Raw genomic sequence first — 27,331 nt, forward strand, 5'->3', positions numbered from 1 at the left:
AACGAGGGGACTGGCGGCCGTGTAAATCGATTAGAAGTCCGAACGGTCAAAGGGGCTGGTAACTAAAGCTCGGGGGGGGGGGGGGGGGGGGGGAGGAAGGTGGAGGGGGAAGTCTGCCGAGGGCCAGCCCGGCCGGCGACGGCGCGGCGAAGGCGGGCGGTGCCACCGCCGCAATTTGGAAACCGAGACGGCGCGCGGACGGGAGCTGCCGCGTGGCCTCTGCGTGACAGCGCGGTGCGTGCGGCCCCGTGCGCAGCGCCCGGCGCAGCAGCAGGAGCGGCGTGCGCGAGCGGCGCAAGTGGTTCGACGTGCACCGTTCTCCACGCTACGGACCCACTGACCCAAATTCAGTTCCCGCTTATGGCCAATATCGGTGGCGAATATTTCTACCGGTCCCGGGCCTACGCCCAGGTGCCTCCAATAAGTAGCTGGTGCGGTGCATAAACATCGGCACCGGGGAGACAAAGGCGGCTGCGTGTTGTGCTGGCCACATCACTCCCTTCGTGTGCTGTGTCGGCCTGCGTAGGTGTTCGCGGAGAGCAATTTCCCTAACACCATACGTAGGCGATATGGGCCATCTTTGTCTTTTTTTTTAAAGCTCGCAAATGTGTAACTGATGCAGATTTTTTTATATTAGCGATGGGGAAACAGAGTTGGGCAAGCATGCTTCGTGTTAGGAACACACCTTATGTGTTGTACTAACCCAAATAGGTGTTTTAATAACAGTATTTGATGTTTTTAATGTCTAAATTATGGAGTTTTAGCTTTATGAATTGGCAACGCATATCAGCGCTACGCCGTGCTCGTTTGAGCAGGAAGACACTTGTGTTTTATTCGTATTATACGGTTTAAAAATAATATCGTACATCTCTCATGAAAGAGCCTATTCAGAACTCAAGTCAAAAGTCAAAACGCTTCCATGGGGTGGTTCTGTTGGCAGCCAGTGGTGGAAATTACACATTCCCATGGTGGGAGCCAGCCCCCTCATTTGTGCGCCGAGCATTCTGCCAACAGCGCCACCCGGCTGGATTAATTCAAATGTAATATGTCATATACCACAGACTCTAATCCGTATCGACTAACATTGCAGTGGAGTTGCACGCCGTTCCGAAGACATGCCCTGGAGGCGAGGCATGAAAAACACAGCGCCGAGAGAGGGAGGTTTCACTCAGAGAGGCAACAGCTGATGAATCTGGGACACGGCCTGGGTATCCGTGCCTCGGCCACCCCTCTTCCTGTCATTATAGCCATCTCTCCAGCCAGCAAACAGCTCCTGGCCACTGACCCGAAACCCCACGCTTGTTTGGTCGGGCTGGCTCGTTTCATTTCCTCCCGTCACCGTAGCCGAGTGCCACACACTTGCATTGGACTTCTCGCCCACAGGCAAGAAAGGGCACCCCCCTCCAAAATTCCCAACGTATTCAATTAAACGTCATCGTCAGATACGGTCAATGTACTTGAACGGTTTTTGCTATGTTACGCAAGACATATTCAAAACGAATGCGTGCACTTTGTTTCGTTTACAAGTATGCATGTATGTATGTATATATGTATGCGCTGTGTACACATCCGGATTCGTGTGTTGCTGCGGATAAGAGCGCTCTTAGGCTTGAATAGGCCCATTGTCCCTTCAGGGTTAATAAAACGAGAATCACTTGGTTTGAAACCGATAATGATCGTCCTTTCGGTGCTTTGGAAACATGGCATTTCCACTGCTTAGAAGATGAGCACCAAACTAATGCTCATTTGCAAAATTGGGAAATCTATACGAAACTGGGGGGAGGAGTGGGGGCAGTGGCACAGTGGTTAGTGCAATGAACTATGAACCTGGCTGCTGGAGTTCAATTAATGTCCACAGCTAACATCAGTAGTAAGGGATGTTTAAATAAGTCCGGGATTTCTCACACATCGCCAATCCACACTTGCCAACGTGGTATGATGTACGTATGTATGTTCAACTTCTTTTCCACCGTACGTAGCCAACCGTGATTATTATGGGTGTGATGGGACAGCCCCGTGACTGACATTAATCGGGAAGGCCTTCATCCAGCAGGAGGTTAAGAAGGCTACAATTGATTGCTTGATTGATGACATACCAATGGATTAATAATTTGAATCACACAAACATTGAATATACAGCAGAGTTCAGTGGGCACAATTCATGGCAGCTGTTTTGGTCATAACTCTCACACTCTCCGAATGGCACTTTTCATAGAAACTCATAAAAGAAAAGAAAGCCGATTTTGCATTCACGTGCAGCCGATTCAGCACAAAAACACACCCATGCCACCACCACTCACGCTGAATTGTGGAATTAAGTGGGAAGATTTAGCGCGGGGTTAGGTCAGGGATTAGGGTGGAGCCAACGATGGCGAAGAAGAGAGTTTCCGCAAATATTCAGAAACTTTCGACGTTGTGCGGAATTACGTCAATTTATTTTGGCTAGCCATCGAACAAAGAAGGTCACTGCATCACGCGCTCTCAGATGCAATTCTGCGGCCATCTGGAACGCTCTTAATTCCAATATTAGGAAGCCAAATCTAGACTGAAAACTAATTTCTTGAGAACTGCTTTTCGTGGTTAGATTGTTGTCCTTCCCCCGCACCTCCGATGGGTACAGTTGGCTACGTACAGTGCGAAATAAGTTCAACATACTATTCTAATTTAGGGGCATTACTTTGTTTGGGGGAGAGCAATGAGAGGGTGTGACAGCCCCATTCTGCACAAATTCACGTCCATGTTTGCCACCTCTATTCCGCAACATGTTTCCGCATTTGGACGCAAAGTTCAGAGCGACGTTTTGCTCCTCCAAACGTTTGTGTTGTAAGCGGTGGAACGGAGGCAAACGCACATGAAGATGACAGTGATGGTGACAATGACAGTGGGAGTTTCATAAACCTCCACGTGATTCACCAACCAGTGCCTCCAAAGTGATGGATAGCAAGCACCATGCGTACACCACACCAGGCGCCCATCTAAGTCTCGGTGGACCTTGGACCTGGAGCAGGCTCAGAACAGGTTCTGAAAACACTCGCTACCGATGTGTGCTGTGGCTGGTAATTAAACTTAAGTTGCACGTCTTTGTATCGCTGTGCTCACTCCCCAAATTACACACACAATCACCCATAAACACATACACACATATGTACACATAAACGTGCACACATGTCTATTGGACCCTTTCGCCAGTATATACACACATGCACACTTACACATTAAAAGACAAAGATCCCCCAAATAGCCTGAACAGACTTTTTGAGCAAGTGCCGTTAGCAAGCACCGATGAAGGCCGGCCAGCACCACGCCTAGGCTTCTTTGTCTCCCGAGTGGCTTTGTATACACACCACACCTGGTACTCATTTGAGGCTGAGTCGACCTAGGGGAGGCCCAGGACCGTTCAGATAATCGTCACTGGTGTTGGCCGTGAGCGTGAATCAAACTGGGTTCTTAGCGCGGCGTGCTAACCGCTTACGCTACCGGTTCCCATACACACATGGATAAACACACACTGCATTTGTCTTAGAGGTACAATTCCATGCCTCAGTGAAGGGCGGAGAAAGTCTCACGTGCACATTCGCGTGGTGTGTTCGTGTGCGGGACGGACAGAGCGTAATTGGTCGGCTCTGTGCGTTGGCGGGGTGAGCGTACTGACATCAGCACACACGGCAACCATTCCTGTGGGCACCCCCCCCACCCCTCCCCCAGCTACTAATTTGACCTCGGGATTTTTTTGCAGACTTAATCTCCACCAATTCATTTTCAAAAAAAGGAGTCATATACTGCTATATGTTGTTGTCCTTCCCCCGCACCTCCGATTATCACGGTTGGCAATGTACGGTGCAAAGTAAGTTCAACATACATACATACACATGAATTAGTTGGAATCACCTTCACGGCTTCCTGAAAAAATGCATTAAAAACTGCATGAATTCATAAAGACGTGAAAACGCTACATTAAACGGGCCCAGTATCACTGCGCCGAAACTCGCGTTGAGTAATGTTCATCTTCAATGGTGGCCTTGAGCGAGTGGCAGGGGCTAGTCTCTCCGCTAGTACAATTAATTGCCCGAAAGTGGAACTAATTTTATTGACCCCGGAAGGATGAGTGGTTTTGTCAATAAACCAATGACCGGGATTTAACTAATCGCCTTTTAATTGTGAGGTGAGCGCTCTAACCAAAGTTCCACTTCGATGTATATGTTAACTTAGTATGCTTTTAAAACGTATGTAATGTCAAGTGCTCTTATACCGCCAACATTGTTATATTAACGTATTATTTTCCTGGATCAAATTATGGAAAACTGTTGGTGCCTATTTTGGTAAATGAACAGCCCCCTGGCCCATCGATATAAACATCCACAGAAAACACAATGGCTTACTGTTGATGCAGAAGAACTCTTCGATGGATTAGATTTGTCAGAGCTTTTAAAAACAACGCAAAAAAGGGAGAAATTCCTGAAGCCTGACTGGTGTCTAGACCTGGGCTCTGAAGAAAACACTGCATATATGCCAATAAAGGAGGTTAAAAAGGGTGCTACAGGAGGCAGTTTAGCAGTGTTAGGTTAATAGAACCAAGGCTGTAGACCTGTGAAAAGCATGACAATTGCTTTAGCATTTGTTCAAAAGCAATAACCCCTCTGAAATGTATATCGGTGCAGAGCAATTTTCGCTACACATCAGTGAAGGCTTTGCGCACAATATTAAGCACACGTGTTGGAAAAGGTGAACTCTTTTAAAATTTACCTATACAATAAAACTGTCATTGCTCGTAAGAAGTGCTCCCTGTGGGTTATTATTATGAGCATTGTAAGATTTATTTAAATATGTGTATTATTTTAATGTATGTGTTTACATTGCTGATGTCTACATAGTCCTCCAGGTGTAGTGTAAAACTTTCACTTAATTAAAACCTCTAGTTCACAGTAACATTACACTTGACGTACACGTTATACCATGAATGTCAAGCGCCACTTTGCTCAAATAAGCTCTGTTGGTGGTCTCGATCCAGTGGTTAAAGTTCCACATTCCTATGGTGGGAGCCAGTTCATCCACTACAATCGTGTAGTCTCACCGCATGGTGCTCTGCATTTTACTGAAACCCAGTGATACCTATGTATTTAAGGGACAACACCGTAGGTGAAAGTTTACGAATGTGCTGCTTTATATCGAATCATAGGTGATCTGAACCTTCCCTCAGCTCATTAAGCTACCATGGGGTTGAATTAAAACAGAATTACAATCTTTATTTATGCTGGAGGAGGAATCCGATGAGATGTGAAGCTCTTAATTCTAGATTTGAAGCTTTCGTGACTGCAAGGATTCATATTCTTAGGTTTTTTCGGTAAAGTCACGGAGGTAAAATATTTAAATTAATAAAAGTACAATAAAATAAAAATGAAATAAAAATCACGACGTTTCGGAGGCAACACATAAGCAAGTCACTAAATATGAATAATTAATAAATACATTAATTATATAAGTCCCATTTATCAAGCTTGGGCAAGGCAGCAAAAACAACAAAACAGTCCCAGAACATATTCTTGGTTCTTTCGGTAAAGTCACGTAGTAGGGAAACAATTAAATAATAAAAATCTAAAACAATAAAATTATCACGATGTTTCGACTGCAACACAAGCAATCATCATCAAGTGTGAAAAACACAGCCACTTTTTAAAATTGTCTTGCTGTGTTTTTCCACACCTGATGATGATTGCTTGTGTTGCAGTCGAAACGTCGTGATGATTTTGTTTTATATTTTTACTATTTTGTTGTTTCCCTTCTACGTGACTTTACGGAAAGAACCAAGAATATGAATCCCTGCAGTCACGAAAGCTTTAAAGCAAAAGTCCCAGACCACACCAAGATAACACGCATGGAAATTCATTCAACATTGACGTTGAATGAATTTCCAGCATGATTTTCTTTCTTTAGCCAGTATCAGCTGCTTCGCTCAGTCTCAATCCTTTGTCTTCTCGATCTTTCACCGCCACAAATGCCCACCTGGGTTGATGTCTTCCCCTACTCCTTACGTGCATCGCCAAGTAAGGGATCCTGTCCGAGTTCAACCTCCTATCACCACAAGTCGATTTCTACGGTGATGCACTGAGTGCACTCATTGCTGTATCTTAGAGAGAGGGTCCTTGACTTTAACATCTGGCAGTTCATCAGCATCGATTCAGAGTTTGCTTTATTGAATCAGTGCAGCTGAAATGTTTTACTCCCAGAAGGCCATGGGGTCAATGAGTTGCGTACAGAATATTTTTTATATTTTACGTGGAGAGCTACATATGTGAAGGAGACATTGTCTGCTCATCTCGTTTGTAAATTACTCTAAAGGTAACGTGGTAACATTTACATTAATAGGCCTTCGTATGCTTCTGTCATGGTATCAGCCATGCATTTAGTCATATATTTTATTTTACTTACCTGCAAAGTATATAAAACAAATATACGTATAACTGTTAATGTAATGCTCACTTATACAAATCTGAATTTCATATAATCCACTTTCATATAATGTACTTCACTTGGTTTAATCATGGACATTTAAAATGGATGGAAAGAGTATAACTGAGTGAATTTTGTGTGCACGTTACAGCCAAAATTCCCATTGAGAAAATTAATTGCAAAACGGATATTGTATCTCACATATGTGCTCTCACGTTATATAACGTGAACCTAATTGAAATCAAACCACAATGGTGCCCTTTAAGGCACCTGGATCTACATAGACAACGTTTATCTTTTAGAAAATGCCAGCTAACTGGAATTAGCAAAAACATTACCAATGTTAATGCGATATGACCATAGGTCTCTGCCACATTAACATCTAGTCGTTATATACTCATGATATAGCCACAAGGCACTCACCCATTCGTTTCTGGGCGACAGCCTTTTTTGACTTCATTTTCTGAGCACGCTTGAGCATCAGCAAGGCAGTCTGTGGATCTCGGAAGCCCCTTCATCATCAGCACAACATGCAGAGCAGCATTTTAAATAGGGCACCACAAACTCATCTGTATCATTCGTAAACAAGTCAGCTGATAAATAAGCCAATAGCTCCAAGTGTCTCCACTGCCAACTGAAAGTAGAGTCGTGCTCATCTCGATTGGCTGCCATCAATCAGCTGGTGAAAATTCCACGATTACGTGGCAGGGGCAGTTTCTAAATAGGGCAGCCACTGCCACTTTTCTACAAAGTGCTATTTGTTTTAATGAACCTCAGATGGATGAATGTAAGTGAGTACGTTTATAAACACGCAACTGTGAGTGTAGTTATATTTTCACGTACATCACTTTCAGATCGTCCAATATGATAGGCAATTTATGGAATGGAGATTAGTATAATAGCGTACGTTATTACGAGTACGCAATAGTCATACTATGTAAGCTCTATCCAACATTTATGTCTTGAATTTTCTACTGAATTGGTTAAATGTCTTGAACATTGCGTAGCGGCAGTGAGTTGCAGGCCGATGGACCGCTGTCCGCAAAGCTGCGAGGTCCAAATCTCGCTGTCTGATTGCGCGGAATGATCACAGTCACCATGAGTTGGAAAACGAAGATGGCGACGATTAATATTGGAGTGAACCGGCTCACACATATGTATCAGATAGCGCGGAGCATATTTGTGTACACACTTGTATACGAATGTGCACAGCTTGTAATCAATAATTTGTCCAATTGGTAGCCAATGCAGGTCATCATGAATAGTCGGAGTGATGTGGTCGCATTTTCCCATTTTACACTGTCAGACGTGCAGTTGAGTTCAGCGCAGACTGGAGTGGACACAGATATGGATGGCGATAGTGCAGCTGAAGACGCTGTCACAGTGGTCCACATGACTGGTGATGAACGTGTGGACTAGTGTCTGGTCTGCATTGTATGTAGCTGCTGTACAAGGTCTACCCCAACCGGAGTTTGAACGTGTAAAATGTTTACTTGTGAGCCCAGCAGTCTAACCGTGATGACACCTGGCCACATTCGCACCCAAACAAGTATTTTCCAGTGTCAGCTTTGGGTTCTGCAGAATAAAATGGGTTTGCTCCTTTCGAAGTTTACGTGCTTTTAAGTGAGAAAAGTGTCATGTGAAATTATCAACGGTTTGAGCATGGGCAAAGCTGTGGTGGGATAAAACGATCTGATAATATAGCTGACAATAATACCAGCTCGAATTATAACAAGAGCTGATTGAGTTATCAGTTGCATTAAAAATGACTGATTATAGAAATAAACAATTTATTACAAGGGACATATTTCGCAAATGGGATGCAATGTTTGGTCAAGAACTCAGAGGCGTGGAGCCAGAGCTCAAAGTCTCTTGTACGCCTGTCTGAACAGGTGAAAGGCTGAACAGGTTGAAAGTCTCAACGGATGAGAGCCTGTACAGTTGAGAGCATGGATGGGTGAGGGCCTTGAGCTGCTGCTTGAAGGTGGATGATGGTGCCTGGATGCTGCGTATGCGCAGTGGGAGAGACTTCCAGATGGCTGCTGGTACAACTGCGGGGAAACACCGCTCAGACAGGACAGTCGTGGTTCTGGTTACGATGACTAAGTTGCTTGACGCACTCCATAGAACGTGGCGGTTTGCCGTGGCGAGTGGAATGAGAGAAGGGTGGAGAGGTAATGGCAGGAGACCGTGAGAGAGAGAGAGCTAGCACAGGATAGTGATGTTGCAGCGTGTCCATGATTTGATGGTGGAGCCAGTGCAAGGTTTTAGATAACAACAATGTTCATTTACATTGGAATGTGAACGTTCCATTTTTATTAACAATGTTCCTTTGGCATTCATATTTTAGAAAGGGAAAGTGACGAATAGAAAACAGTAAGGTATCATGATTTGAGAATAACAAAACAAATCCTCGTACCATTCTTCTCTAATCTTTTCTTGTTTCTCTTCTCTCAGGTGCTGACTGTTGTTTGAAGAAGCCTCTGTTATTCCAGAGGGATGCGAATCATTCCCCCTGGGAATGGAAAAGTACATTCATTATGAATAATGTTTAATTTTTTGTTGTGTTGCTCGTAGGAAATTACACATTTCTATGACAGAGGCAAGTATATGCATACACATAGCAATTAAAGGGATGATATCATTTCTAGATTTGAAGCTTTCGTGACTGCAAGGATTCATACTCTTAGTTATTTCGGTAAAGTCACGTAGGTAAAAAATGAAATTAAAATTAATAAAAATAAAACAATAAAAATCATGACGTTTTTATGACGTTTCGGAGGCAACACAAGTCTCCGGAGATTTGTGTTGCCTCCGAAACGTCGTGATTTTTATTGTTTTATTTTTATAAATTTTTATTTCATTTTTTACCTACATGACTTTACCGAAATAAAACGTCGTGATTTTTATTGTTTTATTTTTATTAATTTTCATTTTATTTTTTACCTATGTGACTTTACCGAAAGAACTAAGAGGATGATATCATGCCTTGTTCCTGGACTGGGATTTCTACTTAGAATTGGCAGTCAAGCCAGAAATATAGTCACTGCCAAAATTGTACTCCAACATTCGGTAGTACTAATCTCAATTTGTAGTTCTGAGAGAGAAGTGATTATTCCCATCTTATACTGGGCATGAGTCTCTCCATATAATACGACATCATATCCATTATGTGGCCACACATAGCACTTTATTAATCAAGTCAAATAAAAGTGTCTCCCTACTCAAACAGGAAATCATATGGCACTCATTTCCTTTAGTGACCCTGAGTCAACGGTAGAGATTTCATATTCCCTTTGCAAGCACTGGTCTACCAATACACTGACTGCTGCTGACTTGCACAAATAACGAGGACCTATTGCAAAAATATACTCACTAAACACATACACACTGACTTAGAATCAGAATCTGTATTTAGAATGGGGGAATCTGATGAGCCGCAAAGCTCTTTTTCCACAGATGTCCAGTCGGGGCAGGTCAAAAAGTTACAACAACAAACAATACAAAAACACGTTTGGAGTGAAAAGTATAGGATGGTAAGCAAATCGCAAAAGAAATATTTTTAATTTTAACCAGGTAAAGCCCACTGAGCTATTAGCTTATTTTTCAGAAGCGACATGGCCACAAATGATAGCTGAACAAAGTGGCTTATCACGTGGCAATTTATAGTAGCCAAGTAAACTAATTAATCTACTTAGGAGCCAAAAAAAACCCACCGGCCTCCACATAAAACTATCCAGGTGCACGTTTTTGAAACAAAGTAGGTGGATGCTTGTGTGTACTGACCTGTCAGCCCTCCATGCTTGTCTGGGCTGCCGGGCTACAGCAACGCCACTGCTGTCCTCCCTGGCTGCAGCACTGCCTGGAGGCTGGGGTCAAAGGAATCGTGAAGAAACTCAAACAAAACACAGTGGATTCACAATTCAAGTGCAGTCTTCCATATATTAAACCACGTGTTGAGCATGTCTTCTCTTAAGCTGTCGTCACGCACTACTGCGGCCATTTTCAACTCATACTTGAACGTACCACTTGTCAATATTTCAAATCTTTAAACTTTAGAAGTTGCCCACAGTCGTGTGTGGTGAGAGCTTTAAGAGAAGATATGCCCAAAACGCGGCCTAACCTGGAAGACCACGCTTGGACATGATGAAATGTGCATTTGTGACGGCTAATGTGTACTTGTTATCAGCAGCTCTCTCTTCTTCTCTCCTTCTTAATTATCTCACTAAACTTTAGAAATAAAAGTCTGGGCAAAGCAATATCTCGTAAAGGACATAACTTGGCGAGTATTCCAAGAGTGTTTGTGGGCCAGACGTTGCCCGTGGGTTGGCAGTTGGAGAATCCTGAGTTAGAGGGTTCTGCATTGAGATGTTTAGCAAATTATTTACATGTATGACAAAACTCAAAGTACCTGGAGAAAACCCATGTGTTTGCAGGGATAACAGCCAGAAGTTCATACAAATGGGTTCATGGACCAATATGCTGTACAGTATTCCCTCATTATTCGTGAGGGATACATTCCGGTGACACTTGAAAATAGCAAATTTCGTGGATAATGATATTGGCCTACGGAAACCTATCTTTTTAACGAATTTCCTTAAATAAATACGTAAATAAGCTATCAAATACGCAACAATTATCTCATCACTTTCTTGCATCACATTCTCTCTCATCACTTTCTCACATCGCATTCTCTGCCATCATTTTATCTCATCTCTTCCTCTCTCTCTCGATGCAGTCGTGTGAAGTTCCAGATACGATTCGCGGATAGCCAATATCGCAGAAACGAGGAAATACTGCACTACTCATTTCCTCGCCACCTTGCTGCCCAAGTGTGCTGGGGAGTTTCACAAATATTTTTGATCCACCAAATTTCCCCTGCATTGCTCTCAATTATATTCATGATTACAAATCTTCTTCTTGGTTCATTCGGTAAAGTCACGTAGAATGGAAATAATAAAATAATAAAAATAAAACATAATAAAATAATTCTCACGACGTTTCGGTCACAACGCAAGCAGCCATCCTCAGGTGAAGAACAGGTCTATCTTCAGACTCTGTCTTATCGACAGACCTGTTCTTCACTTGAGGACGGCTGCTTGCGCTGTGGCCGAAACGTCGTGAGAATTATTTTTTTATGTTTTATTTTTATTATTTTATTATTTCAATTCTATGTGACTTTACCGAAAGAACCAAGAAGATGAATCCCTGCAGACACGAAAGCTTTAAATCGAAAGATTACAAATCTGTTGGTGTTGCAATTCAGCCATATTATGATTATCTCTCCGTGCCTTTTCTTGGAATGTCAACAGTGGTTTTCCTACAGTGTCTGTAACCCGCCATAGCAATGTGGAATTCCCACGACTGTCATGTTAATGGGAATGAACACTTGCCCAACATGCGTTTGAGCCAGGAGACGCTTTGACTGTACAGAATACGCAACGTTCGAGAAACGCACGAAATTGACATATGCCTACAGCGATGTCACAAAACACTGCTCTGTGAACAAACCGGTATCATGCACGGCATGACTAACATTACCACAATGTCGTCTTTTCAACATGTGAAAAAATATCCTGCACGAGCCACCAAAAGACTGCTGCCAATTAAATGTGGCTGGTGGGGGGGGGGGGGTGCAGAGCAAAATGCGTGCCTTCATTGTACCTTCGACAGGAAAAGCTGGCTCCTCGCAGTGATTGGGGGAGTCTCTGCCGGAAGCCAGGCCTCATCCAACTCGTGCTGCACAACGGGAAAAGACAGCAAAGTCAGTAATGAGAAGCAAGCCCTGTGCTCAGAAGACCAAAAGAAACCGTTTTGCCCGCTAATTGAGAAATTGACGTAATGGGGTTCCTCACTTAAATGAGCCACCTATTAACCATCCCCCTCCCCTCCTTGGCCCGTCTCCTTCCAACTCTGATATTTGATACTCCTCAGCAAACAAGAGTGCGTTTTCCTCTCTCTTTTCCTTAAGAAAACAGTAAGATCTGGTTAGATCCAAATAATGTGTTGGCCGAGTAACCTAGTGACCAATCAGCCGGTTGCATGGAGTTTGTAGGTAAATTCTTTCAGCGTCCCTTTTTTGTGCCTTTTCCCCTGCCAATTATATTCCAATTATGCTATTGGCATAATTTCAAGAGATAAATACATTTCTACTCTTTGGGTCTCTCGGTAAATACATTTCCATTCGTAGCTAAAGTATCAAACAGTGCGTCATATTCCGTGAAGGAATGGCCCATGGAAGTTACTTTATGGAACTACCTCTGCCGTTACTTTAATAGATTTAGTGTCCACGCCAGGTGGCGTACCTCTACGTAAACTCTATCCAAAGTGATCATTGCATACGAAGCAAATAATCTATCCTTAGTACTGAAATATGCTAGATAAAGTGAAAAAGGAACATTTTTATTGATAGTATGTGAAGACGCTTGCTGAGACCATCAACTGCAATACTTGGGAACACAGACACCCAGATCCAAACCAAGGATCTCACGAGTGCTGAATCAGTGCAGAGAATTTGATCTCCCAGCACAGCAGTTGAAACGATGAGCACACTTTATTTTCAAATTCCCCCCATCAATGTCCACCCGGCGGTGTAAATGGGTCCACCACAGTTAGTCCATTGACAGATCGTGTGTAGTGGGGGTAAAGTGTGGGTACTCCCACCTCTGTCAACAAGTCTGGTGAGTGTGGAAGCGTAGGCCAAATATCCCTGGAGATGCTCTCTCTAGCCTCTCGAGATCCCTTAATTGGAGGCCTTTCCATCAACAGCCTTGTGAGCAAGCAGTCACTGAAGCAGCATCTTTACCATGAGCAATGGAATTGCACTTTTAAATCATTGAGATTGAAAACTCATTTCTTTAGAACTTCTAGATTTGAAGCTTTCGTGACTGCAAGGATTCATATTCTTAGATTTTTTCGGTAAAGTCAAGTAGGTAAAAAATTAAAATTAATAAAAGTAAAATAAAATAAAAATCACGACGTTTCGGAGGCAACACAAGCTTCCGTCTTCAGGTGGAACCGTCACAGCCCGACAGCTGTATCAAGCACCTCCGATGAGCAGGGTTGGCTACGTACAGTGCAAAAGAAGCTCAACATACACACAAGCAACTATACACTAGACTACTATACACTACCCTATACACTAATACACTACACTCATATGCATTACACCACTATACTATTTTGAGAGCTTATTTCTTTCGAACTGCTTTTTGTGTTCAGTTTGTTGTCCTATCGCACCTTCGATTAGCAGTTGGCTAACATACATACAAAGTTGACTCAGACACAGCCTCTGCGTTGTAGACACACCTCTTGTAGTGTGAAGTTATCGATATCGACTTCAGCAAACTCATCGCTGTCGAGGACCGCGGCATCCCTGACCGCCTGGAGCTCCCGGTGCAGTTTTCTGCGCAGAGCGAAGCCCCTCCACTGAGCCTGCGAGCAAAGGGTGCACCCCTTTTAGTATCGCACATGCAGCAAACGTCACAAAGCAGTCGCATCAAAGACACCCACGCGGGGTGGTGCTGCTTGTAGGTGGACCACCTGATTCACAACCAGCTCGTGGTTATAGAACGCCTGCGAGGGAGGTAAACCGGCTCATCGTCATTAACCCTCTGAGGTTGTTAAAAAAAAAGTTCCACTTTGTGAGAAGCATGTTCATTCTTTTGAAGAGACACCATCACAACATCGTGTCCACCACTGGCTCAGCGTTGCCAGTAAATATGATGGCCCACATTCACTTGAGCATAATCTTTTCAACAACAACCATGCGTCTGGATGGTGAAATCTTGCCGCATATATGAACGTAGTTGGTTATTTACGTCTGAACATGGAGCTGATGAACAGGCAATGTATCATGACTTGCTATCATTTTGTAAAATAGACTCAAGTAGGAAAAGACCAAAGGGGACTCTGCTAAGTCCAGCTGAGTCATATGAATTGACCATTGCTTTGTGCTACCTGATTGAACTCACACACCCTGTTAATACCGATTTTTTTTATTGCACAAACACTCCACATGTAGCAATGCAGTACATAAAAACAAATACGACACCTAGTATTGTTTCTGCTGACTGTAATTACATCCTGTGATGTTCGTGGACTTCAGGGATAGTTTTTTTCACGCGTGTTCATATACACGTGTGTTCATATACTTGCGTGTTCATATACACGTGTGTTTATATACACGTGTGGAGTGGTGGCGCAGTCGTTAGTGCACTGTGTCACGATTGTGGCCACCACGTTGAGCACCTCGATATATACAACTCGAATGTAAATTGTTATGCAAACCTATGGTGGGCCTCCCATAGGTCAGCTCAGCCTTAAATGAGTACCTCATGTAGTGCGTCATCATCAACACTGTGGAGACAAAGGCACAGCACATACGGTGCTCGGCATACAACCACTTTATGCGCTGTGCCAGCCTTAATAGGTACAGTACCTGCAAAGGTAACTTGCCCCATATGGTCTATATACAGCTATACAGAGGATATTTGCCTTTGTGCATGAGCCTCGAGTGTAAATGGGAGTAAGTGTGCATAGTTTAATGTGTGCACACACATACTGGAATATGTCTGTTCAAATGTGTGAATGTGTATATATGTAGACAATGTGGGTGTGTACGTATAGATACAGCCATGTCTGTGGCCAAGTGTATGATTAAGTGAAAGAGGCTGTACCAGTGTAGGTTTTGATATTAAAATATTTCACCAGACATGAATACTCTAATAAGTATTTGAAGAGTATTGCTAATGCATATGCTTTACAGCGATATGCCTTTATTATATTCGTTTGATTGATATTGTTAATGCACCTAATTAATTCATTTTATATGATACAATTACTAACACGTGCTAATCTGTGCAATTACCTACCCTCATTAAGACATGCATGTCATCAAGATACCCGTACATAATTTCAAAACCATTGCTGAAATGCAGTATTTAAAGTAGGATTGAAAACCAGACACCTTAAATCCAATTTCTGAGACACAAATTGCTTCTGTATAAGCTATACCATATGCCAGACTTAATTATTCCCCTTGGAGTCGTTTAGCTATTGGTGAAGGAACTGTTAGTGAGCACCTATTAAGCCTAACTCGACACATGCTAAGGTGCTGTGGTCAGCAAGACGCATGTAGGACCATCTTTCCATTGTTGATGGTGATCACTCCACACGAGGTGCAGCCATTTTAGCCCGAGTTGACCCAAGGGAGAATAAGCCAAGTTTCAATTATACACACCAAGGAATTTGACCAGGGGCTGCTTGATCACAATGCAGTGCCCCAATAACGACAAAAACAAATATATCCCCATATACTCTCATGAACCATTGAGGAAGATGTGGTTCGTGAACACCTACAGAGCACAGAATCAGAATATGTATTCATACTGGAGGAATCTGATGAGCTATAAAGCTCTTTTTCACAGATGTCCAGGAGGGGCAGGTCAGAACTTTACAACAACAATCAATAAAAAAAATCGATCGGAGTGCAAAGTATAGGAAAGGTAAGCAAATCACTGAAAAACATACAAAGAAAACAACACTAATTAAATTTTACCAGGTGAAGCCCACTGAGCTATTAACTTATGTTACAGAAGCGACTTGGTCACAAATGATAACTCAACAAAGTAGCTTATCACGTGAACATTTATAGCAGGCAAATAATCTAAATCTAAACGACCACTGCATGGCACACAGAGTGGTGTGGCTGAACCCATGCCTGACAATCATTATGTCACCAGCTACTCACTTAAGTCAAGATACGTGTGAGCCAAGATAGGCTCAGATACCACTTACCAAAGATGTGCATGGTCAGGAATTAAAAAAAGCATTGCTACCAAGGTGGTAACGCAGTGCACACACCACTGCACCATCACCCCTTTATCCACACTAGCATACATTTCATGTTGAAGTTAGCGTGTGCCAGGTGTTGATGGCCATGTACACCTGTAACCCAGCACGACAGAGGTGACATTTAGTAGATGGCACAAATGTTGCAAAACTCCGTCTGTGTAGGCATCGAGGTGCCGTACCCTGGCTCGCCAGGAGAAGGCAGTACAGCATGTGGACTAATCACCATCTGCTTCCATCTATACAGGGATACAGTGCTTGTCCCCTCGTGTGTGTGGGTTTTTTTCCAGGTGCTCCGATTTTCTGCTACTTGTGTAAACACAAACAATTACAGGACATTCCTGAAAGATTGTCTCATGACTCTTCGTGGCTTTCTTGGATAAATACATGTAAGTGAATTATTATTAAGTTCTGCAAATGGCACGTTGCAGGCAGCCACATTTAAATGCCCCATGGTTCCTTAATGGGAAATGCCACAGCAATTGGTGCACTGCCCTCGTCCTTGCAAAGCAGATTCGACCCTTATCACCATCTCGAGTTAAGCAGGCAGGGTTAACACAGCCCGACCCAGCTTTCACAGGAGCCCACAGTGAGCCTGCCTTCAAGCAGCGGCCCAGGGGAAAGCGATACCCTAATTACTGCCGTGTAAATGCAAATACTCGCTTGTTCCAGTAACCCTCTGTGCGGTGTCAGGAGCACAGGTTTTACATTTAGCAGATACTTTTCATTTTTCGTGCAAGTTGTGGTTAACCATGGGGGAATTGATTATAAAAAAAGAACATACACAAGCACACAATTTAATACTGGTGATTATTTTCCAAAAGCAAACAAAAACAAACAATTTATTTTCTTAAATAAAACAATGTGAATCGTTCGTTGATTTATTTAATGTATTCATTATCATTTATCCAGGAATTAAAACTCTGGCAGGAGAGGTGGCCTTACAGCTCAAGGGACAAAAGCTATGCCCATGGCCAGAATATTGAACCAGCACCGGTGAGATCTTGGGTTTGAGCCCCACGTGGCCACCCGAAATTAAACAGGTTTTCACATTTTCTGCTCTAAGCCCCAGTCATTAGTAATGACTCCACAAAGGAATCATCAAATGTATGTGGTTTTGAATGCAATTCGGATTGTCTTGGCTCTGAGAGTTTATTTTCTATCCGGTTAACCATGGCTATGCCATCATTAAAACGTGCTATTTGTGCCTTGTGCATCAATGTGTGTATATGTGTAGCAGACAGTGTGTATTTGATACGTCTGTGTGAACTATGGTCTTGGCTCCAGATAAACTAATGGGGAATTTTCACCACTTTCTAAGTGGAATAAACAAAGATGAGTAGGGTGGCACTTTGACTCCTTTTGTATTGCTCTTCCTTATTGTCCTATTTATAATCCTATAAAATGCTTTAAAATCAAACATAAAACATGCGCTCACAGCAAAGCATTTTCGTAAGTATTTTTTTCAGTTATTGCAGCTCTGCTTAACTTTAAAGTCTCCACAGTGTGCTCTCATCAAAGCCTGAAACCTGATATCCTAAAACCAAGCTTCAAACCACCGAGCAACTTCATGTGCCCATAACTCTATAACTTTGGTTTACTGTTCCTGAGTGCAAAACATCGGTCCATAACTTGTTCGAACTGACGGAGAAGATATTTCTGAACATGAAGGCAACGATTGTTGTTCATTACACAATTTCTACATGAGTGCTTATTAATAGTCACAATAAAAAATATTATTGTCCCCAGAGGTATCAGCCTGTTGTGAAGTCGACCACAGTTCTCCTAGGGAGTGACCATTTCCCGCCATGAGAATGTGGAATTTCCACCCGTGCTCACGGGCCTCCGATGGAGATGAGCGCGGTCAAGACACTTTGTGAAATTTGAATATCGAAAATGATTTGCCTCGCCTCTGAATGAATAACGGTACCCTTGTATAGCTCAAATACGCTGAACCCAACCTGTAACATTGTTGTTACCTAACCTCCCGTCATTACCTACTCTCCACTGGGTTTCCCAGCCTGGGGAAACTAATGACGTTTTACAGATTCAGGACATTCCAGGGCATTACCCCTCTCTCGCTCGCTCGTGCCTACAAGGCCTTGAATACATCAACAGATTTATGGCAAACTATTAGCAAAATGTACACTAATGCAAACACTATAATGGTGGCAACACTTTCAAGCTTAATACAGCCTTTGCATTATTGATTATTCACGCCATGGTAAGAAAATAAGAGATTAGTTCCTTTGTTATTTTTTAACCATGCAATTTAGTTTTACTTAACCCAGAATACAGGAGCTAATGACTGTTTTTATTACGTTCGTAAAAATGTAACAAACGAAAACAAAATATTTTTTCTATTTTTAAATGTGGAAAAATAACTACCCAAAGCTGCCATTTCCTGACAAAAAGCATTTAAGCTCTGCTCGTTTAGAATTTTGGCTTGTGTTTTAAGTTTAATGTGTCTACAGGTATTGCAATTGTTTAAAAAGACCATGCAGATAATAAATTGGGTGTATTTGGAACTTCCTACACTGTTGAGCTCTGACACCAATGTGCATAATATAACCTGTAAAAACTGGCCGAGGGCATAACATTTACACAAGACAAAGATCCCCCGTATAGCCTTTAACAGACTGTTGGGGCAAGTGCTGTTAGCGAGCACCTATGATGGCAGGAACGGTACACGAGGAGGTGGGTGGCCAGCACCACACCCAGCCGCCTTTGTCTCCCTAGTGGCGATGTTTACACACCACACCAGGTACTCATTTGAGGCAGAGTCGACACTCACATAGATATGAGGTATTTAATTATCGTAAGGCTCTTGTCGACTGGCCCCCATGAGAGGATTATGACATTTCCATCATTGGCTCATGGCTGCCAAAGGAGATGAGTAACTTTCACATGTACTTTTGAGCAGAAAGACATGGTAACTTGACATTGAGATTTTGCGGCAGGTCAACAGCAGTCTTGCTTTGAATATAATGGTCCCTGCCATGGAATTTCCAATGATAAATCATGGCCACCAAGCGATTGCTCAAATCATTCTTATGCTTATTTGAGCAAGGATGCAGTTGGAATTTATACTTTTGACACACACATTATACAATTATACATTGTACAATCTTGGTTGGTTGACACATTGGTTCGTATATTTGTGATATCATGAAAAATGTAAACACGGTACATATATCCGATCGATGAAATGGCCTAAAACCTGATATCCTAGTCTCCCAGAACTGAACACTATTGCAGGGATTTAGCACGTCCAACATTCTCCCCACAACTTCTCCCCGAAGCCAAGTACATGCCATTATTACATAGTATTCTTGCATATTTTACAATCATACATTTAATGGTTATTTTAAGATAAAAAATTATTTCATATAATGAAATAGCATGACATTTTATTTTGTTGCAGCTAAAGAATGAAGCAAATAGTGAACAGACATGGCAGTCAGAAACATTATTGTGAGGATTCCATACATGGGAATAAAGTAAAACATATGCGCCAAGTTGCACTTACAAAACGGGTGCGTAGCCACACGCACACACAAAGGTGTAGTATTACGGTGTTTAATAACATCCACGCGATACGTATATGACGGCCTAATCAATTACCTACAGCTCTCGAGAGATACTTCATCATGTCACGTACATATTTTGATAAAGATAAATATTTTACCGAGGTCATTTGTACCACTTCAACAGGTGCGCATTAGCCTTTCAGAGCTCAGGATTAAGTGCACTTTAAATAGAAAGCAAAACAACATATTTTGCAATCTACTGTTTTTCACGAAAGAGATCTCTTTATTTTTCTTTAATTAGCGACAATGCATGGCTATTTTCTGGACGGAAAGTACACCATATTTTTGAATGTCTGTTCAGAGTCGCGGCACTCTACCCCACATCATATATCTACATTTGTGGACGCGTGGGTGCTGTTCCTAAAACACTTTCTTCTACAATAACACTTAACCACATGAACCGTGTGATGTGCTTAATACATTACACACGCGCCAACTTGTTGTTACATGCAAGCAGCTTAATAAGCTACTGTAAATCATGAAAACTAATGTTGGTTCAAATGACTGACAAATTATTTACATTAATCTTCATCAGCTTTATTACGATTTTACACAAACTGCAGGATAATGAAGTAGGCAGCTGTGTTTGTCTATATACTCTGGTGAGAGCTGCATGGACATGGCAGATGATTCCCAAGAGCCTGTGCATAGTCAATATTCTAAACTGAGGGTCCGATTCACATGTTAGTGAATGCGCCCTTTCAAGTGATTTTTTTGGCAAAAAGACGATAGAGCCGAAATCTCCATTACTAACAACGGGATAATGGGCACAACGATGAGCTTCGGCATGACTGAAATCTGGCCACTCGAGGTCATTAACCCACGCCGGTGATGCTCTTTCCAGAGTGACGAGCAAAACATTCCACCTCGGGAGCCAATTCGGCAAATCATCTTGCTCGAGTCAATCATGTGAGTGCTACATTGTAGAGGGAAATCAAAGGTGGTTGCACTGCGGACAGACTGGATACCACCAGACGAATGTGGAAATCCCATCACTTGGCTCGGGGCCAACAAAAGAGACGAGCACCATCCTGTGATTATTTAAGCAGAAAGATTATTTGATTTGATTTTTTTTTCCAGTGTAGATTACTATATTTGATCATTTGGTCTGACCTTTCACATATTTTTGTAGTTAGTATCAAACCGCATTGGTTGAAGGTGATATTAACTTATTTTACGAAACCTTTATGCGTTATGGCTATGCAACATTATTTTTCAATGAGGGCACCCATGTTTGTGGGATGGCAGAGGTTGGTTTTACAACAATGGGCACAATCAAGTCACTGCAATAGCATGACAATACCATGTCGATGGCCTCCTTCATGGCTAAAGCCGGTGCACCGTTGTAATGTCGACATGGCAACTGACAACCTTAGCAGATCAGAGTTCAAATCCCCAGTCAGTGTCAACACAGTCCATCACCCTCAGGGTGGATAAAATGAACACCACCTGGTGAGGCTGTACTGCTTCGTGGGAGGTCAATTGTGTTGCCCTCGGGAGAGATCAGTGACCGGCTATATGAATGTGGAATTTCCACCAATGGATCGTTACTTGTTCAGCACAAGGCAAGAAATATCATAAAGAAAACATGACTGATGTAAATGATTCAATATAATTTTTTGTACAAAAATATGCATGTACTATTTTGCGAATGTTTATGGCAGCAGTAAGAAAAGTAACAATTTCATTAACAAGTTAAGATGTTAAATCGACTGACTGTGAACTTTTTTAATTACCCAGCCAAGAGAGTGCTAACCTCACAATCAGACGACTGTGAGTTAAAATCCTGGTCAGGGATTAACTCAGTCCATTTCCCGTCTAGAATTGATAGCATGAATACCACTTTATGGCAACTTAACAGCGATCATCCTCTTGAGAATCTGGCAAACCGTCATAGAACTGTAGAATTTACACCACTGGCCTAATGGCAACACAATGCTCCGTTGAGCATTGTGTAGACACTTTGGCTTTGATTCATGCCATAAAGCAAGCCAACATATTGTTAACTGAAAAGATAATTAAAATAGTTTATCCAAACACATATCACATACATCTACTTATATGAATCTTTTCCATAACAGGCAAAATGCACGTGGCACAACCATCAACGAGCATGATTGAAAGTTAGCAGTAGGGAACAATACAAACACGTCATGACCACTGACAAAAAAACTATATATTTTTTTCACCGCATTTACAGTCAAGTTTTGTTTTTGGATGAAGTTAGCCATCTTTCCGGTTCCTTGATCTCATTTAAACTATTCCAGATTGCGCTCAACTTTGGAAAAAATATAAGGACGCGAAAAACGCTCAACCATAGATAAACTGTTGTGATAAACTTTACAGATGTATTGCAAACATTGTATTAAACGCTCTTGCGTAATTCGTAAACAGTCAACGAGTTCTCAAAAAAAAACTTCTTGCAACAGGCTTATTGTATGCAGAAGGAGACCCAAAATAACAGACAATATATGATTCGCACACTAGCGCCATGTGCAAATGCATGTTTTTCATTGGGAGTCACACAGTGGTCCATTAAATTATATACACACGATTATCAGAAGCCACGATTGTGACACTGTGTGTTTCTCGTCCCACACTTGTCTGCACAAAGCCTCCTCATGGCAACATCATTCAATCAACGCAATCACAGAAGACAAACAGCTGGATGCAGGCCCATTGTAAATATACAATACAGTGTGAGTCGTTGTGAGGCAATTTAAATGTCAGCAGAGATTGCATTTTTCGCTGCAATCCTGCTGAGGTTCATACACATATTATTGGTTCTTTCGGTAAAGTCATGTAGAAGGGAAATAATAAAATAATATAAATATAAAATTCTCCGTTTATATTTATATTATTTTATTATTTCCCTTCTACGTGACTTTACCGAAAGAACCAAGAATATGAATCCCTGCAGTCATGAAAGCTTTAAATCAAAGTTCATACACATGTTAATCTAGCTGCCATCACACAAGGTACATATACGCACATAACAAACCCACAAATGAGCCGACCCGTCTTTTCGCCAGGATAGGCTGTTGGGGTAAACGCTCTGTTCAAATTCTTAGGTTTTTTCGGTAAAGTCACGTAGGTAAAAAAATTTAATTAATAAAAGTAAAATAAAAATAAAATAAAAATTAAAATCACGACGTTTCAGAGGCAACACAAGCTTCAGTCTTCAGGTGGAACCGTCACTTTTATTAATTGTAATTTTTTACCTACGTGACTTTCCCGAAAAAACCTAAGAATATGAATCCTTGCAGTCACGAAAGCTTCAAATCTAGCTCTGTTCAAAGCCAAATCTTTTCACTCAAAGTAATTTCCTGCTCAAATGAACGTTGAGCAGTGGTGGCAATTCCACATTCCCATGGTGGTGAAGAGCCCAACCAAATAACGGCTGCCGTTGACATCCCCACGAATAGGTAATTGCTTATTGCATCGACACACCAGAGGGATGATGGGCTGAGTCAACCTCCTACCAGGAGTTGAACTCGCAACCTTCCGATTGCGAGCCGTTCGCTCTGTGCTAAGCCTCCTGGCCGGCTGAAGTGTTTCCCGAATAAAACAATTATGGGGCAATGCTCAATTCCACGCGGCAACCCTGAGTTAGCAGTGGAAATTCCACATTACGGTAATGGCCAGTCTATCCAGTGGACAACCAATTCTGACTTCTCAAAAGGTGGTACTCATTTTATCGAACCCAAGAGCATGATGATCTGTTTCGACACCTAACTGGAATTTTAACTCAGAGCCTTACGATTATGAAACATTAATTTACCTAAATATTAATTCGAAAATTAAGTATGCATTTATATATTTTAAATGCATATTAAGCAGTGTAAATATTTTATAAATCCCGTCTAAACTGTGCTGCACATATACGCACATACACATGAGAAATGTCTGTAATTGCAAAATGTGTAACGATAATAAAAATGCTTATTATTAAACCGAAAGTGACATACAATATTCCAATGGTATTAAGCTAACAAAAATTCAAACATATAATGTTTTGACCGATAGCCATTTCAAAGGTCCTAATGAAGTCTCAATGGTGGAATACCCTCACTTACTCCACATATTTTATCTTTCCCAGAGTAAATGTATACCCCTGGTATTTTTTGCTTAAAAAAAAGAAGTAACCTTAGTGAATGAGCCAATTTCTCATGCAGTGAAAATACCAGAGACTTAAAATGGATGTGGGAAAAAATTTTTGAATTTACATTTTCTCTGTCAGGACTACAATTAATTGTTCAATATTTCTTTCCTTCAGCAACATAAATATTTCGTAACATTCTATCTGCAATTAATTAATCTCCGTTTTGGAATAAGCATTTTACATTGAACACTTTGCAACTAAGGTCGAAAGTGTTTGTGTTAGCACTGTCATCTCTGTCTGTAATGTTGGGGCATGATAATTCTCGTGAAGGTGATCCAATCAGAACTAAACTTCAGTAGAACATTGTTTTGCTCATTGGGGCCTACTGCATGGAAAACTTGCCAAATTGACTAAAGACTTTCCCAAAACTTTGACACCAAAAACCACCACTGAAAATATTCGCCTCAGTGTCCGCCATGACGATTTAGGTTCATGCATCTGCTCCACCTCCCCTCCCGATGCCATCGTTACGCGTGACGTCACCTCGTGATGTCACACATAATGTGCCCCGTGATGTCATCTCTTTGTGCAGCTTGAAATGCAATGTTATTATCGCTACACCAAGACCTGCTTGACCCTCCACGAACTCGCTTGAGATCCCGGAAACCAACCTGGGATCGCCACACGAGACAACCAAATGTAGCGGGGTTAACTGAAGACCGCTGGCAAATGCTGTGGAGTTTTGCCAAGGTTCCTAATAAAAGCTTCAACGAGGGCACCACCACTTGCTACGCTTGGCTTTGATCTGCCAAGAAAACTGTGGTGGCTCCATCAACTGCTTTAGATCAGCGACCGGTTACTGTGCAAACCCCTTCCACGAGTAGGAAGTTTAAAGATGACCCACAGTACGACTTGCGGCGACCCAAGCCAGACAATGGACCGTATCGCAAACGACGACTGCATTCTACGCTTGCTCTCCGCTGGACAATATTAGTCGCGCTTCTCCCAAAGCTATCACGTGGTTCACAAACTTAAACCTGGACGTATAATTTACATAGACTCGCCATGCGCTACAAGAAGATATCACTGGATGATATATGCGCCTATGTGTTCATGTACTACATAGGATACACCTGGACATATACGGCCAAGATTGGTTAACAATTGACTTGGATTCAGAAAGGTTGCACATTCGGATCACGGTCGGTGAATAATACAGCTCATTGTCCCCCCCGGTTGATGAAATGAGCACTACTTTGTGGGAAGTAAACATTGATCAGCCAATGCATAAAAATGGTATCTGCCATGGGAATGTAGAAATTCCACCATTGCCACTTATGGAGTTGAGTCCCATTCTGTATTCGTTTTGAGAAGGGTGACATGTTTTCTGCTACATATATATTCCCGCACCTCCGATTTACATTTGGTGCAAAATAATTTCAACATACATACATACAGGAGTACTGTGCGTGTGTATATGTGTGTGGATTGTCAGTGGTTAGTGCGCTGCACTACGAACCCGGCGACCCGAGTTTGATTCCCACTGACGGCCAACACCAGTGACTATTATCAGAACCGGTTCCTGGGCCTCCCCTAGGTCGACACAGCCTAAGATTAGTACCTGATGCAGTGTGTAAATATTGCTCCGAGGGAGACAAAGGCGGCCAGGCGTGGTGTTGGTCACCCACCCGCTTGTGTGCTGTGTCGGCCTTCATAGGTGCTCACTAACAGCACTTGCCCAAACAGTCTGTTAAGACTACATGGGGGATCTTTGTCTTTGTATATATGTGTAGGGAGCGGTGGCACAGCGGTTAGTACACTGTGCTACAAGCCCAGCGACTCGAGTTCAATTCCCACTCACGGCCGACATCAGTGAAGATAATTTGAACCGGTCCTGGGCCTCCCCTAAGTCGACTCAGCCTCAAATGAATACCTGGTGTTGTGTGTAAATATTGCCATCGGGGGAGACAAAGGCAGCCAGACGTGAGGCTGGCCACGCAACCCCTCGTGTGCCGTGCCCGCCTTCAGAGGTGCTCGCTAACACCACTTGCCCCCACAGTCTTTTAAGGCTACACGGGAGATATTTTTATTTGTGTGTGCGCGCATGTGGTTTATATGCTTAAATATCGATGTATGTAGTTGATCAGGTTTAACCAAAAACAGGAATAAGTGTTGCTCACTGGGAAGAAAAGGAGATCTTGACGTTTTAGCCAGGTGGTCTTCTTTAGAAAACATATGTATATATATCTCACCAAAAAAAAAATCTGAGTTTGTTTTCTGAAAGGAAAAAAAATAACCATTTGGCTAACTGGCCTTCAAGATCAATATTTTGCCTTGGCAAAATATGCAGGACAGCAGACTTATATATATATATAAACCTGCATGTACACATTTCAATTAATAAAATTATACACAATTTATTTTGTGTGAATATATGCCTACATTTTAATTAAATGTGTATTTGTTTGTATGTAAAGTGGAGTTGAAACGCGGCGGTTTGCGCAATGCACTCCGAACCTACCAGGCTTTTACTTTTTACACAGTTGTTGACATTTTTTTACTATTGTTGTTATGTCTGTATATATGAGATTGTGTGCCCTTATTTATTTCTGCAATGGATGTTTGAATATAACACGGTGATACAAAGGCAAAGTGTTTCCCTCCTCAAACAAGCATCTCTATTGGCTGCTTAGAGCCAGAAGTGCTCATGCCACATGCCCATGGCAGGGGCCAACATCAAATTACTGTCTGCCAACAACCTCTGTTGGCTTACCATTAAATGGTACTGATTTGATCAAACCCGGAGGAGGAATGACCGACTGAGCCGACTCCTAGATCGTACTCTCTAACTCGTACCCACCCGATTGCGAGCCCGGCGCTCTAACTGGATGGGTTATGTCATTTATGTCGTCATTTGTTGATTCAAGAAACCATCGTCGAGTCTGTAGACTATTTTTTTACGGATGATGTTACACTGAGATATTTGGCGAATTACTATTTAAGGAACGTTTTAACACAATAATCCTCAATAACAAACATGTTACACTTACACATTTAACAAAAAAACGCAAGGCAGTGGTGTACAAACACAGATAAAATCACCACACTAATCATTTGCATTGCCTTATAACAGAAAACATATAAACATGTATAGTGTGCTGACTCTTTGCTTATTTGTGTTTAAACTCAGGTCAATGATCGTTCCAAGTACCCAAAAAAAGGACAATTATGGGCATGAGCATCGCTTACAAGAGGGCGGCACTGATGTCTAAAACACGGCAACATCTTACGACTCTTCTCTCGCGACTACCATGGTTCCTGTGAACTTCACACGTTGATT

The 27,331-nt window shown here is 42.1% G+C and overlaps 1 protein-coding gene across 3 annotated transcripts in view; it reads right to left on the reverse strand.

Annotated features, from left to right (window-relative positions):
• The window catches only part of LRRIQ1 (leucine rich repeats and IQ motif containing 1), a 117,852-nt gene that overhangs the window by 56,469 nt on the left and 34,052 nt on the right, over nucleotides 1-27,331 (reverse strand). For all 3 annotated transcript variants that reach the window (XM_061564630.1, XM_061564629.1, XM_061564628.1), the window contains 5 exons: nucleotides 13,756-13,881; nucleotides 12,112-12,186; nucleotides 10,234-10,316; nucleotides 8,867-8,962; nucleotides 6,871-6,959 (listed from right to left, as the gene is read on the reverse strand). In XM_061564630.1, coding sequence (XP_061420614.1) covers nucleotides 6,871-6,959; nucleotides 8,867-8,962; nucleotides 10,234-10,316; nucleotides 12,112-12,186; nucleotides 13,756-13,881 — 469 coding nt within the window. The remainder of the gene's footprint in view (nucleotides 1-6,870; nucleotides 6,960-8,866; nucleotides 8,963-10,233; nucleotides 10,317-12,111; nucleotides 12,187-13,755; nucleotides 13,882-27,331) is intronic.

The sequence above is a fragment of the Lethenteron reissneri genome, chromosome 33 (genome assembly GCF_015708825.2).
Source record: "Lethenteron reissneri isolate LAM-NWPU_2019-01 chromosome 33, ASM1570882v1, whole genome shotgun sequence".
Classification (NCBI taxonomy): domain Eukaryota; kingdom Metazoa; phylum Chordata; class Hyperoartia; order Petromyzontiformes; family Petromyzontidae; genus Lethenteron; species Lethenteron reissneri.